The sequence below is a fragment of the Oncorhynchus mykiss genome, chromosome 18, assembly GCF_013265735.2.
Source record: "Oncorhynchus mykiss isolate Arlee chromosome 18, USDA_OmykA_1.1, whole genome shotgun sequence".
Taxonomy (NCBI): Eukaryota; Metazoa; Chordata; class Actinopteri; order Salmoniformes; family Salmonidae; genus Oncorhynchus; species Oncorhynchus mykiss.
This window is the reverse complement of record NC_048582.1, coordinates 70,860,061-70,876,067: the sequence shown is the minus strand read 5'-3', so window position 1 is coordinate 70,876,067 and position 16,007 is coordinate 70,860,061. Positions and strand designations below refer to the sequence as shown.

General features: G+C 48.9%; 1 protein-coding gene across 2 annotated transcripts in view; it reads right to left on the bottom strand.

The window, feature by feature from the left end:
* Positions 1-16,007, bottom strand: part of LOC110515436 (angiopoietin-2) — a 95,573-nt gene that overhangs the window by 76,728 nt on the left and 2,838 nt on the right. For both annotated transcript variants that reach the window (XM_036953648.1, XM_036953649.1), the window contains exons 2-3: positions 11,807-11,962; positions 441-562 (exon numbers count right to left, since the gene is read on the bottom strand). In XM_036953648.1, coding sequence (XP_036809543.1) covers positions 441-562; positions 11,807-11,962 — 278 coding nt within the window. The remainder of the gene's footprint in view (positions 1-440; positions 563-11,806; positions 11,963-16,007) is intronic.

Genomic DNA, 16,007 nt, shown 5'->3' with positions numbered 1-16,007 from the left:
ATAGGGCCCTCTGAGGGAGTGTTGGATAGGGCCCTCTGAGGGAGTGTTGGATAGGGCCCTCTGAGGGAGTGTTGGATAGGGCCCTCTGAGGGAGTGTTGGATAGGGCCCTCTGAGGGAGAGTTGGATAGGACCCTCTGAGGGAGTGTTGGATAGGGCCCTCTGAGGGAGTGTTGGATAGTGCCCTCTGAGGGAGTGTTGGATAGGGCCCTCTGAGGGAGTGTTGGATAGGGCCCTCTGAGGGAGTGTTGGATAGGGCCCTCTGAGGGAGTGTTGGATAGGGCCCTCTGAGGGCGTGGTGGATAGGGCCCTCTGAGGGCGTGGTGGATAGGGCCCTCTGAGGGCGTGGTGGATAGGGCCCTCTGAGGGCGTGGTGGATAGGGCCCTCTGAGGGTGTGGTGGATAGGGCCCTCTGAGGGTGTGGTGGATAGGGCTGCTGTACCTGCTTTTATCATTGAGTCGTGAGATCTCCTGATTCTGCTGGAGGACGTGTTTCTCTAGACGGTTAGTGAACAGAGAATACTCTAACAGCTGGATCTCCATTCTACTGGTCTGGTTCAGCACCTGGGGAGGGAGGCAGGGAGGGGGGAGCGAGGGAGGGGGGAGTGAGGAAGGGGGGAGTGAGTGAGGGAGGGGGGAGTGAGGGAGGGGGGAGTGAGGGAGGGGGGAGTGAGGGAGTGAGGGAGGGGGGAGTGAGGGAGGGGGGAGTGAGGGAGTGAGGGAGGGGTGAGTGAGGGAGGGAGGGAGGGAGGGAGGGAGGGAGGGAGGGAGGGAGGGAGGGAGGGAGGGAGGGAGGGAGGGAGGGAGGGAGGGAGGGAGGGACCGAAAGATAGGTAAGAGTTAAAAAATAGGAGTTATTTATTTACCTGACAAAGACCATTAAGATCAAGATGCTGTTAAGGATATCTTTCTAATCTAACACCAAGACATCTGGATTACATTACTTCCTCAGAGATTATTGAGTAAGAGGGCATTTGCATTCTTAACAGCTCCACATCAGAAACAGCTAGATAAACAGGGAGGGCTCCTGTTATACAATGTCAAATATCAGTTAGCAAAGTTTGACAATTGCAATCTGGCCTACAATCTTATCTTATTTTAGCAGCTAGCCTGATAACCAACCAGTTAAAATATTTGGACATCATGGATCCAGAGAGAGAGAGAGAGAGAGAGAGAGCCTGATAGAGGAACTTGTGATAATACCAAAACACATCATCCTGTCATAACAGCACTACGGTACAACTAAGGACCATCTGTGTTATGACTCCACGTTGGCTGTTTGAACTGGCTGATGGTCAGTCACCTAATTCAACTCAGCATGTCAATCAAAGTGTTTCTGCTGAAAGACAACAGATCTCAGAGCAGTGGTCAACATCTTGGTCACCACACCTTGTCCTGGAGTGGCACAGGATCTCCTTCTAATTACAAAGAAACCAGGGACAACTAGCCTAATCAATGACTTACACCGGGGACAACTAGCCTGATCAATGAATAACACCAGGGACAACTGGCCTAATCAATTAATCACACCAGGGACAACTGGCCTAATCAATTAATCACACCAGGGACAACTGGTCTAATCAATAAATCACACCAGGGACAACTGGCCTAATCAATCAATCACACCAGGGACAACTAATCTAAAACACATGGGACACCTTGGTCTGCTCTAAAACACCTGGGACACCTTGGTCTGATCTAAAACACCTGACACACCTGGGACAACTTGGTCTGCTCTAAAACACCTGAGACACCTGGGACACATGGGACACCTTGGTCTGCTCTAAAACACCTGAGACACCTTGGTCTGCTCTAAAACACCTGGGACACCTGGGACACCTTGGTCTGATCTAAAACACCTGAGACACCTGGGACACCTTGGTCTGCTCTAAAACACCTGAGACACCTGGGACACATGAGACACCTTGGTCTGCTCTAAAACACCTGAGACACCTTGGTCTGCTCTAAAACACCTGAGACAACTGGGACACCTTGGTCTGATCTAAAACACCTGAGACACGTGGGACACATGGGACACCTTGGTCTGCTCTAAAACACCTGAGACACCTTGGTCTGCTCTAAAACACCTGAGACAACTGGGACACCTTGGTCTGCTCTAAAACACCTGAGACACCTTGGTCTGCTCTAAAACACCTGAGACACCTGGGACACCTTGGTCTGACCTAAAACACCTGAGACACCTGGGACACATGGGACACCTTGGTCTGCTCTAAAACACCTGAGACACCTGAGACACCTTGGTCTGCTCTAAAACACCTGGGACAACTTGGTCTGATCTAAAACACCTGGGACACCTGGGACACCTTGGTCTGCTCTAAAACACCTGGGACACCTGGGACACCTTGGTCTGCTCTAAAACACCTGGGACACCTGGGACACCTTGGTCTGCTCTAAAACACCTGGGACACCTTGGTCTGCTCTAAAACACCTGGGACACCTTCGTCTGCTCTAAAACACCCGAGACACCTTGGTCTGCTCTAAAACACCTGAGACACCTGGGACACCTTGGTCTGATCTAAAACTCCTGAGACACCTGGGACACCTTGGTCTGATATAAAACACCTGAGACACCTGGGACACCTTGGTCTGCTCTAAAACACCTGAGACACCTGGGACACATGGGACACCTTGGTCTGCTCTTAAACACCTGAGACACCTTGGTCTGCTCTAAAACACCTGGGACACCTGGGACACCTTGGTCTGATCTAAAACACCTGGGACACCTCGGTCTGCTCTAAAACACCTGGGACACCTGGGACACCTTGGTCTGATCTAAAACACCTGAGACACCTGGGACACCTTGGTCTGCTCTAAAACACCTGAGACACCTGGGACACATGGGACACCTTGGTCTGCTCTAAAACACCTGAGACACCTTGGTCTGCTCTAAAACACCTGAGACAACTGGGACACCTTGGTCTGATCTAAAACACCTGAGACACCTGGGACACATGGGACACCTTGGTCTGCTCTAAAACACCTGAGACACCTGGGACACCTTGGTCTGATCTAAAACACCTGAGACACCTGGGACACCTTGGTCTGCTCTAAAACACCTGAGACACCTGGGACACCTTGGTCTGCTCTAAAACACCTGGGACAACTTGGTCTGATCTAAAACACCTGAGACAACTTGGTCTGCTCTAAAATACCTGAGACACCTGGGACACCTTGGTCTGCTCTAAAACACCTGGGACACCTGGGACACCTTGGTCTGCTCTAAAACACCTGGGACACCTGGGACACCTTGGTCTGCTCTAAAACACCTGGGACACCTTGGTCTGCTCTAAAACACCTGGGACACCTTGGTCTGCTCTAAAACACCCGAGACACCTTGGTCTGCTCTAAAACACCCGGGACACCTGGGACACCTTGGTCTGCTCTAAAACACCTGGGACACCTGGGACACCTTGGTCTGCTCTAAAACACCTGGGACACCTTGGTCTGCTCTAAAACACCTGGGACACCTTGGTCTGCTCTAAAACACCCGAGACACCTTGGTCTGATCTAAAACTCCTGAGACACCTGGGACACCTTGGTCTGATATAAAACTCCTGAGACACCTGGGACACCTTGGTCTGCTCTAAAACACCTGAGACACCTTGGTCTGCTCTAAAACACCTGAGACACCTGGGACACATGGGACACCTTGGTCTGCTCTAAAACACCTGAGACACCTTGGTCTGATCTAAAACACCTGAGACACCTGAGACACCTTGGTCTGATCTAAAACACCTGAGACACCTGAGACACCTGGGACACCTTTGTCTGCTCTAAAACACCTGAGACACCTAAGACACCTTGGTCTGATCTAAAACACCTGGGACACCTGGAACACATGGGACACCTGGGACACCTGGGACACCTTGGTCTGATCTAAAACACCTGAGACACCCGAGACACCTGGGACACCTTGGTCTGTTCTAAAACTCCTGAGACACCTGAGACACCTGGAACAACTTGGTCTGATCTAAAACACCTGAGACACCTGGGACACCTTGGTCTGATCTAAAACACCTGGGACACCTAGGACACATGGGACAACTTGGTCTTCTCTAAAACACCTAAAACACCTGAGACACCTGGGACAACTTGGTCTGATCTAAAACACCTGAGACACCCGAGACACCTGGGACACCTTGGTCTGTTCTAAAACTCCTGAGACACCTGAGACACCTGGAACAACTTGGTCCGATCTAAAACACCCGAGACACCTGGGACACCTGGGACACCTGGGACACCTGGGACACCTTGGTCTGATCTAAAACACCTGAGACACCTGGGACACATGGGACACCTGGGACACCTGGGACACCTTGGTCTGATCTAAAACACCTGGGACACCTGGGACACATGGGACAACTTGGTCTTCTCTAAAACACCTGAGACACCTGAGACACCTGGGACAACTTGGTCTGATGTAAAACATCTGGGACACCTTGGTCTGCTCTAAAACACCTGGGACACCTTGGTCTGATCTAAAACTCCTGAGACACCTGGGACACATGGGACACATTGGTCTGCTCTAAAACACCTGGGACACCTTGGTCTGCTCTAAAACACCTGGGACACCTGGGACACCTTGGTCTGTTCTAAAACTCATGAAACACCTGAGACACATGGGTCTGATCTAAAACTTCTGGGACACCTTGGTCTGATCTAAAACACCCAAGACACCTGAGACACCTTGGTCTGCTCTAAAACGCCTGAGACAACTTGTTCTAATCTAAAACACCCGGGACACCTGGGACAACTTGGTCTGCTCTAAAACACCTGGGAAACCTGAGACAACTTGGTCTGCTCTAAAACACCTGAGACACCTTGGTCTGATCTAAAACACCTGAGACACCTGGGACACATGGGACACCTTGGTCTGCTCTAAAACACCTGAGACACCTTGGTCTGCTCTAAAACACCTGAGACACCTAAGACACCTTGGTCTGATCTAAAACACCTGGGACACCTGGGACACATGGGACACCTGGGACACCTTGGTCTGATCTAAAACACCTGAGACACCCGAGACACCTGGGACACCTTGGTCTGTTCTAAAACTCCTGAGACACCTGAGACACCTGGAACAACTTGGTCTGATCTAAAACACCTGAGATACCTGGGACACATGGGACACCTGGGACACCTTGGTCTGATCTAAAACACCTGGGACAGCTAGGACACATGGGACAACTTGGTCTTCTCTAAAACACCTGAGACACCTGAGACACCTGGGACAACTTGGTCTGATCTAAAACACCTGAGACACCCGAGACACCTGGGACACCTTGGTCTGTTCTAAAACTCCTGAGACACCTGAGACACCTGGAACAACTTGGTCCGATCTAAAACACCTGAGACACCTGGGACACCTGGGACACCTGGGACACCTTGGTCTGATCTAAAACACCTGGGACACCTGGGACACATGGGACACCTGGGACACCTTGGTCTGATCTAAAACACCTGAGACACCTGGGACACATGGGACACCTGGGACACCTTGGTCTGATCTAAAACACCTGGGACACCTAGGACACATGGGACAACTTGGTCTTCTCTAAAACACCTGAGACACCTGAGACACCTTGGACAACTTGGTCTGATCTAAAACATCTGGGACACCTTGGTCTGCTCTAAAACACCTGGGACACCGTGGTCTGATCTAAAACGAGACACCTGGGACACATGGGACACCTTGGTCTGCTCTAAAACACCCGGGACACCTAGGTCTGTTCTAAAACACCTGGGACACATGGGACACCTTGGTCTGTTCTAAAACTCATGAAACACCTGAGACACCTGGGTCTGATCTAAAACTTCTGGGACACCTTGGTCTGATCTAAAACACCCAAGACACCTTGGTCTGCTCTAAAACACCTCAGACACCTGGGTCTGATCTAAAACACCTTGGTCTGATCTAAAACACCTGAGACACCTGGGTCTGCTCTAAAACACCTCAGACACCTGGGTCTGCTCTAAAACACCTCAGACACCTGGGTCTGATCTAAGACACCTGGGACATCTTGGTCTGCTCTAAAACACCTGAGACACCTGGGTCGGATCTAAGACACCTGAGACACCTTGGTCTGCTCTAAAACACCTGAGACACCTGGGACACCTTGGTCTGATCTAAAACACCTGAGACATATTGGTCTACACTAAAACACCTGGGACACCTTGGTCTGGGACACCTGGGACACCTTGGTCTGATCTAAAACACCTGAGACACCTGGGACACCTTGGTCAGCTCTAAAACACCTGAGACACCTGGGACACATGGGACACCTTGGTCTGCTCTAAAACACCTGAGACACCTTGGTCTGCTCTAAAACACCTGAGACAACTGGGACACCTTGGTCTGCTCTAAAACACCTGAGACACCTGGGACACCTTGGTCTGCTCTAAAACACCTGGGACAACTTGGTCTGATCTAAAACACCTGAGACAACTTGGTCTGCTCTAAAATACCTGAGACACCTGGGACACCTTGGTCTGCTCTAAAACACCTGGGACACCTGGGACACCTTGGTCTGCTCTAAAACACCTGGGACACCTGGGACACCTTGGTCTGCTCTAAAACACCTGGGACACCTTGGTCTGCTCTAAAACACCTGGGACACCTTGGTCTGCTCTAAAACACCCGAGACACCTTGGTCTGCTCTAAAACACATGGGACACCTGGGACACCTTGGTCTGCTCTAAAACACCTGGGACACCTGGGACACCTTGGTCTGCTCTAAAACACCTGGGACACCTTGGTCTGCTCTAAAACACCTGGGACACCTTGGTCTGCTCTAAAACACCCGAGACACCTTGGTCTGATCTAAAACTCCTGAGACACCTGGGACACCTTGGTCTGATATAAAACTCCTGAGACACCTGGGACACCTTGGTCTGCTCTAAAACACCTGAGACACCTTGGTCTGCTCTAAAACACCTGAGACACCTGGGACACATGGGACACCTTGGTCTGCTCTAAAACACCTGAGACACCTTGGTCTGATCTAAAACACCTGAGACACCTGAGACACCTTGGTCTGATCTAAAACACCTGAGACACCTGAGACACCTGGGACACCTTTGTCTGCTCTAAAACACCTGAGACACCTAAGACACCTTGGTCTGATCTAAAACACCTGGGACATCTGGGACACATGGGACACCTGGGACACCTTGGACACCTTGGTCTGATCTAAAACACCTGAGACACCTGAGACACCTTGGTCTGATCTAAAACACCTGAGACACCTGAGACACCTGGGACACCTTTGTCTGCTCTAAAACACCTGAGACACCTAAGACACCTTGGTCTGATCTAAAACACCTGGGACACCTGGGACACATGGGACACCTGGGACACCTTGGTCTGATCTAAAACACCTGAGACACCCGAGACACCTGGGACACCTTGGTCTGTTCTAAAACTCCTGAGACACCTGAGACACCTGTAACAACTTGGTCTGATCTAAACACCTGAGATACCTGGGACACATGGGACACCTGGGACACCTTGGTCTGATCTAAAACACCTGGGACAGCTAGGACACATGGGACAACTTGGTCTTCTCTAAAACACCTGAGACACCTGAGACACCTGGGACAACTTGGTCTGATCTAAAACACCTGAGACACCCGAGACACCTGGGACACCTTGGTCTGTTCTAAAACTCCTGAGACACCTGAGACACCTGGAACAACTTGGTCCGATCTAAAACACCTGAGACACCTGGGACACCTGGGACACCTGGGACACCTTGGTCTGATCTAAATCACCTGGGACACCTGGGACACATGGGACACCTGGGACACCTTGGTCTGATCTAAAACACCTGAGACACCTGGGACACATGGGACACCTGGGACACCTTGGTCTGATCTAAAACACCTGGGACACCTAGGACACATGGGACAACTTGGTCTTCTCTAAAACACCTGAGACACCTGAGACACCTTGGACAACTTGGTCTGATCTAAAACATCTGGGACACCTTGGTCTGCTCTAAAACACCTGGGACACCGTGGTCTGATCTAAAACGAGACACCTGGGACACATGGGACACCTTGGTCTGCTCTAAAACACCCGGGACACCTAGGTCTGTTCTAAAACACCTGGGACACATGGGACACCTTGGTCTGTTCTAAAACTCATGAAACACCTGAGACACCTGGGTCTGATCTAAAACTTCTGGGACACCTTGGTCTGATCTAAAACACCCAAGACACCTTGGTCTGTTCTAAAACACCTGAGACAACTTGTTCTGATCTAAGACACCTGAGACACCTTGGTCTGCTCTAAAAAACCTGAGACACCTGGGTCTGCTCTAAAACACCTCAGACACCTGGGTCTGATCTAAAACACCTTGGTCTGATCTAAAACACCTGAGACACCTGGGTCTGCTCTAAAACACCTCAGACACCTGGGTCTGCTCTAAAACACCTCAGACACCTGGGTCTGATCTAAGACACCTGGGACATCTTGGTCTGCTCTAAAACACCTGAGACACCTGGGTCGGATCTAAGACACCTGAGACACCTTGGTCTGCTCTAAAACACCTGAGACACCTGGGACACCTTGGTCTGATCTAAAACACCTGAGACATATTGGTCTACACTAAAACACCAGGGACACCTTGGTCTGGGACACCTGGGACACCTTGGTCTGATCTAAAACACCTGAGACACCTGGGACACCTTGGTCAGCTCTAAAACACCTGAGACACCTGGGACACATGGGACACCTTGGTCTGCTCTAAAACACCTGAGACACCTTGGTCTGCTCTAAAACACCTGAGACAACTGGGACACCTTGGTCTGATCTAAAACACCTGAGACACCTGGGACACATGGGACACCTTGGTCTGCTCTAAAACACCTGAGACACCTGGGACACCTTGGTCTGATCTAAAACACCTGAGACACCTGGGACACCTTGGTCTGCTCTAAAACACCTGAGACACCTGGGACACCTTGGTCTGCTCTAAAACACCTGGGACAACTTGGTCTGATCTAAAACACCTGAGACAACTTGGTCTGCTCTAAAATACCTGAGACACCTGGGACACCTTGGTCTGCTCTAAAACACCTGGGACACCTGGGACACCTTGGTCTGCTCTAAAACACCTGGGACACCTGGGACACCTTGGTCTGCTCTAAAACACCTGGGACACCTTGGTCTGCTCTAAAACACCTGGGACACCTTGGTCTGCTCTAAAACACCCGAGACACCTTGGTCTGCTCTAAAACACATGGGACACCTGGGACACCTTGGTCTGCTCTAAAACACCTGGGACACCTGGGACACCTTGGTCTGCTCTAAAACACCTGGGACACCTTGGTCTGCTCTAAAACACCTGGGACACCTTGGTCTGCTCTAAAACACCCGAGACACCTTGGTCTGATCTAAAACTCCTGAGACACCTGGGACACCTTGGTCTGATATAAAACTCCTGAGACACCTGGGACACCTTGGTCTGCTCTAAAACACCTGAGACACCTTGGTCTGCTCTAAAACACCTGAGACACCTGGGACACATGGGACACCTTGGTCTGCTCTAAAACACCTGAGACACCTTGGTCTGATCTAAAACACCTGAGACACCTGAGACACCTTGGTCTGATCTAAAACACCTGAGACACCTGAGACACCTGGGACACCTTTGTCTGCTCTAAAACACCTGAGACACCTAAGACACCTTGGTCTGATCTAAAACACCTGGGACATCTGGGACACATGGGACACCTGGGACACCTTGGACACCTTGGTCTGATCTAAAACACCTGAGACACCCGAGACACCTGGGACACCTTGGTCTGTTCTAAAACTCCTGAGACACCTGAGACACCTGGAACAACTTGGTCTGATCTAAAACACCTGAGACACCTGGGACACATGGGACACCTGGGACACCTTGGTCTGATCTAAAACACCTGGGACACCTAGGACACATGGGACAACTTGGTCTTCTCTAAAACACCTAAAACACCTGAGACACCTGGGACAACTTGGTCTGATCTAAAACACCTGAGACACCCGAGACACCTGGGACTCCTTGGTCTGTTCTAAAACTCCTGAGACACCTGAGACACCTGGAACAACTTGGTCCGATCTAAAACACCCGAGACACCTGGGACACCTGGGACACCTGGGACACCTTGGTCTGATCTAAAACACCTGGGACACCTGGGACACATGGGACACCTGGGACACCTTGGTCTGATCTAAAACACCTGAGACACCCGAGACACCTGGGACACCTTGGTCTGTTCTAAAACTCCTGAGACACCTGAGACACCTGGAACAACTTGGTCTGATCTAAAACACCTGAGACACCTGGGACACATGGGACACCTGGGACACCTGGGACACCTTGGTCTGATCTAAAACACCTGGGACACCTGGGACACATGGGACAACTTGGTCTTCTCTAAAACACCTGAGACACCTGAGACACCTGGGACAACTTGGTCTGATGTAAAACATCTGGGACACCTTGGTCTGCTCTAAAACACCTGGGACACCTTGGTCTGATCTAAAACTCCTGAGACACCTGGGACACATGGGACACATTGGTCTGCTCTAAAACACCTGGGACACCTTGGTCTGCTCTAAAACACCTGGGACACCTGGGACACCTTGGTCTGTTCTAAAACTCATGAAACACCTGAGACACCTGGGTCTGATCTAAAACTTCTGGGACACCTTGGTCTGATCTAAAACACCCAAGACACCTGAGACACCTTGGTCTGTTCTAAAACACCTGAGACAACTTGTTCTGATCTAAGACACCTGAGACACCTTGGTCTGCTCTAATTCACCTGAGACACCTGGGTCTGCTCTAAAACACCTGAGACACCTGGGTCTGATCTAAGACACCTGGGACATCTTGGTCTGCTCTAAAACACCTGAGACACCTGGGTCTGCTCTAAAACACCTGAGACACCTGGGTCTGATCTAAGACACCTGGGACATCTTGGTCTGCTCTAAAACACCTGAGACACCTGGGTCTGCTCTAAAACACCTGAGACACCTGGGACACCTTGGTCTGATCTAAAACACCTGAGACACATTGGTCTGCTCTAAAACACCTGGGACACCTGGATGGACACCTTGGTCTGATCTAAAACACCTGGGACACCTTGGTCTGATCTAAAACACCTGGGACACCTGGGAAAACTTGGTCTGATCTAAAACACCTGAGACACCTGAGACACCTTGATCTGATCTAAAACACCTGAGACACCTTGGTCTGATCTAAAACTCCTGAGACACCTGGGACAACTTGGTCTGCTCTAAAACACCTGAGACACCTGGGACACATGGGACACCTTTGTCTGCTCTAAAACACCTGGGACACCTTGGTCTGATCTAAAACACCTGGGACACCTGGGATACCTTGGTCTGCTCTAAAACACCTGGGACAACATTGAAAGTTGAATCAGGTGTTTCGTTGCAGGGCTGAACCTAAACCCTGCCAAGTCCTGTAGTTATTTCCAACCATCGTTGTAGACCTCTGAATAATCATCAGTCCAGTACCCATCATCTTTGTTTTATTTTAACTTTATTTAACTAGGCAAGTCAGTTAAGAACAAATTCTTGTTTTCAATGATGGCCTAGGAACAGTGGGTTAACTGCCTTGTTCAGGGGCAGAACGATAGATTTGAATCTTGTCAGCTCGTGGACTCGATCTTGCAACATTTCGGTTACTAGTTCAACGCTCTTGCCACTAGGCTACGCTGATCTACATATGGAAGAGGTTAGAGGTTCAGATCTGGTCCACCTGATTGGCTTACCTTGGTCTCCACATCTGTCAGTTTGAGGGTCTGCTCAGCTGATTTGCTGAGGAGGTTGGTCCCGATCTCCAACATGGCCGCCGTCTGGGTGTGAACAGCGTTCCTCTTCATCTCCTCCATCGCAGAATGCAGGTTTTCCTGGATGGACCTCTCCAGCTGGAATACAGGGAATAATAGGAACATGGTCAGGAGAGAGAGAGATATACAGGGAATAACAGGAATATGGTCAGGAGAGAGATATACAGGGAATACCAGGAATATGGGCTGGAGAGAGAGGTTTACAGGGAATAGCAGGAATATGGCCAGGAGAGAGAGAAATACAGGGAATACCAGGAAAACGGCCAGTAGAGAATACCAGGAATATGGTCAGGAGAGATAGAGATACAAGGAATACCAGGAAAACGGTCAGGAGAGAATACCAGGAATATGGTCAGGAGAGATAGAGATACAGGGAATACCAGGAAAATGGTCAGGAGTGAGAGATATACAGGGAAAATGGTCAGGAGAGAGACATATACAGGGAATATGGTCAGTAGAGAGAGATATACAGGGAAAACCAGGAATATGGTCAGGAGAGAGAGAGATATATGCAGGGAATACCAGGAATATGGTCAATAGAGAGAGATGTACAGGGAATACCGCGAATACGGTCAGGAGAGAGATATACACGGAATACCAGGAATACTGTCTTGAGAGAGATAAACAGGGAATACTAGGAATACTGCCATGATAGAAATATATTCAGGGAATACCAGGAATATTGTCAGGAGAGAAAGATGTAATGGAAATACCAGGAATATTGTCAGGCGAGAGACATACAGGGAATACGGTCAGGAGAGAGAGATATACAGGGAATACCAGGAATATTGTCAGGAGAGAGACATACAGGGAATACCAGGAAAACGGTCAGGAGAGAGAGATATACATGGAATACCAGGAATATGGTCAGGAGAGAGAGATATACAGGGAATACCAGGAATATGGGCTGGAGAGAAAGACACAGGGAATACCAGGATTTTGTAAGGAAGGAGAGATTCAGGGAATACCATGAATATGGTCAGGAGAGAGAGATATACAGGTAATACCAGGAATATGGTCAGGAGAGAGATATACAGGGAATACGAGGAATATGGTCTGGAGAGAGAGACACACAGGGAATACCAGGATTTTGTAAGGAGAGAGAGATACAGGGAATACCATGAATATGGTCTGGAGAGAGATATACAGGGAATAGCAGGAATACTGTCAGGAGAGAGAGAAAAACAGGGAATAACAGGAACATGGTCAAGAAAGAGCGATATGGAGGGAAGACCAGGAATATGGTCAGTAGAGAGAGAAATACAGGGAACACCATGAACATGGTCAAGCGAGAGCAATATAGAAGGAATACCAGGAATATGGTCAGGAGAGAGAGATATACAGGTAATACCAGGAATACGGTAAGGAGAGAAAGATATAGAGGGAATACGAGGAATATGGTCTGGAGAGAGAGACACACAGGGAATACCAGGATTTTGTAAGGAGAGAGAGATACAGGGAATACCATGAATATGGTCTGGAGAGAGATATACAGGGAATACCAGGAATAAGGTCAGTGGAGAGACATACAGGGAATACTTTGATAGACATGGGAATCTCTGTACAGACCAGACAGGGAGGTATTCAGAGGCTCTATACAGACCAGACAGGGAGGTATTCAGGTATTCACAGACGCTATACAGACCAGACAGGGAGGTATTCAGGTATTCACAGATGCTATACAGACCAGACAGGGAGGTATTCAGAGGCTCTATACAGACCAGACAGGGAGGTATTCAGAGATTCTATACAGACCAGACAGGAAGGTATTCAGAGGCTCTATACAGACCAGACAGGGAGATATTCAGAGACTCTATACAGACCAGACAGGGAGGTATTCAGAGGCTCTATACAGACCAGACAGGGAGGTATTCAGAGGCTCTATACAGATCAGACAGGGAGGTATTCAGAGGCTTTATACAGACCAGGCAGGGAGGTATTCGGAGACTCTATACAGACCAGACAGGGAGGTATTCAGAGGCTCTATGCAGACCAGACAGGGAGGTATTCAGAGGCTCTATACAGACCAGACAGGGAGGTATTCAGAGGCTCTATACAGACCAGGCAGGGAGATATTCAGAGACTCTATACAGACCAGACAGGGAGGTATTCAGAGGCTCTATACAGACCAGACAGGGAGGTATTCAGAGGCTCTATACAGACCAGACAGGGAGGTATTCAGATACTCTATACAGACCAGACAGGGAGGTATTCAGGTATTCAGAGGCTATATACAGACCAGACAGGGAGGTATCCAGGTATTCACAGACTCTATACAGACAACGAGGTATTCAGAGGCTCTATACAGACCAGACATGGAGGTATTCAGAGACTCTATACAGACCAGACAGGGAGGAATTCAGAGACTCTATACAGACCAGACAGGGAGGTATTCCGGTATTCAGAGACTCTATACAGACCAGACAGGGAGGTATTCAGAGACTCTATACAGACCAGACAGGGAGGTATTCAGAGGCTTTATACAGACCAGACAGGGAGGTATTCAGAGACTCTATACATACCAGTCAGGGAGGTATTCAGAGGCTATATACAGACCAGACAGGGAGGTATTCAGAGGCTCTATACAGACCAGACAGGGAGGTATTCAGAGACTCTATACAGACCAGACAGGAAGGTATTCAGAGGCTCTACACAGACCAGACAGGGAGGTATTCAGAGACTCTATACAGACCAGACAGGAAGGTATTCAGAGGCTCTATACAGACCAGACAGGGAGGTATTCAGAGGCTCTATCCAGACCAGAAAGGGAGGTATTCAGAGGCTTTCCCAGCAGAGGTTATAAGGCAGCGTTTCCCAAACTTGGTCCTCTGCTCCCAGAGGGGTGCACGTTTTGGTTTCTGCTGTAACAGTATACTGCTGAAACAAACGATCAAGGCTTGATGATTAGTTGATTGTTTGAATCAGCTGTATAGTGCTGGGGCAAAAACCAAAATGGTCACCCAGGGGAGGGGGTTGTTGGGGGGGGGGGGGGGGGGGATCAGGTTAGTATTGTGGTAAAGGTAAACTGATCCCTGATCTGTGCCGAAGGGAAACTTCTGTCCAGGTGCTTCCTGTTTTTATCAACAGCGAGGTCAGGGGTTATGTCTCTTACACAGTACCAGTCAAAAGTTTGGACACACCTACTCATACCAGGGTTTATCTTTATTTTGACTATCTTCTACATTGTAGAATAATAGTGAAGACATTAACACTGTGAAGTAACACACATGGATTCATGTACCTTTTCTACCTTGTCTCAACACAACTGATTGGCTCAAACGCATTAAGAAGGAAAGAAATTCCACAAATTAACAAGGCCAACCTGTTAATTGAAATGCATTCCAGGTGACGAACACATGAAGCTGGTTGAGAGAATGCCAATAGTGTGTAAAGCTGTCATCAAGGCAAAGTGTGTCTACTTTGAAGAATTTAAAATATTACATATATTGTGATTTGTTTAACACTTTTTTGGTTACTACATGATTCCATATGTGGTTTTTATATAGTTTTGACATCTACACTATTATTCTACAATGTAGAAAATGGTTTAAAAAATAAAATAAAAACCCTGGAATGAGTAGGAGTGTCTAAACTGAGGAGTGTCTAAACTGAGGAGTGTCCAAACTGAGGAGTGTCCAAACTGAGGAGTGTCCAAACTGAGGAGTGTCTAAACTGAGGAGTGTCTAAACTGAGGAGTGTCTAAACTGAGGAGTGTCTAAACTGAGGAGTGTCCAAACTGAGGAGTGTCCAAACTGAGGAGTGTCTAAACTGAGGAGTGTCCAAACTGAGGAGTGTCCAAACTGAGGAGTGTCCAAACTGAGGAGTGTCCAAAGGCATTAGGCTCTTGATGTTTTTGTGTGGAATCCCACCAACCACAAATCCCACCAACCACAAATCCCACCAACCACAAATCCCACCACTCAACACTGAAAACATAAATCACAGAAACATTTGGACTGGTGAGGTGGTGACAGAGTTTATAAACGACCTGCGAACCGGTTCCAACAGTTCGGCCCTTTATTCTGATGGATAGAAACAAGGGAGATAGATGGGAGGGTTCACTCACTCGCTGTGAAAAAAAAACTAAAAAGTGCCATTGTCAATGACCTTTTAAACACAGACA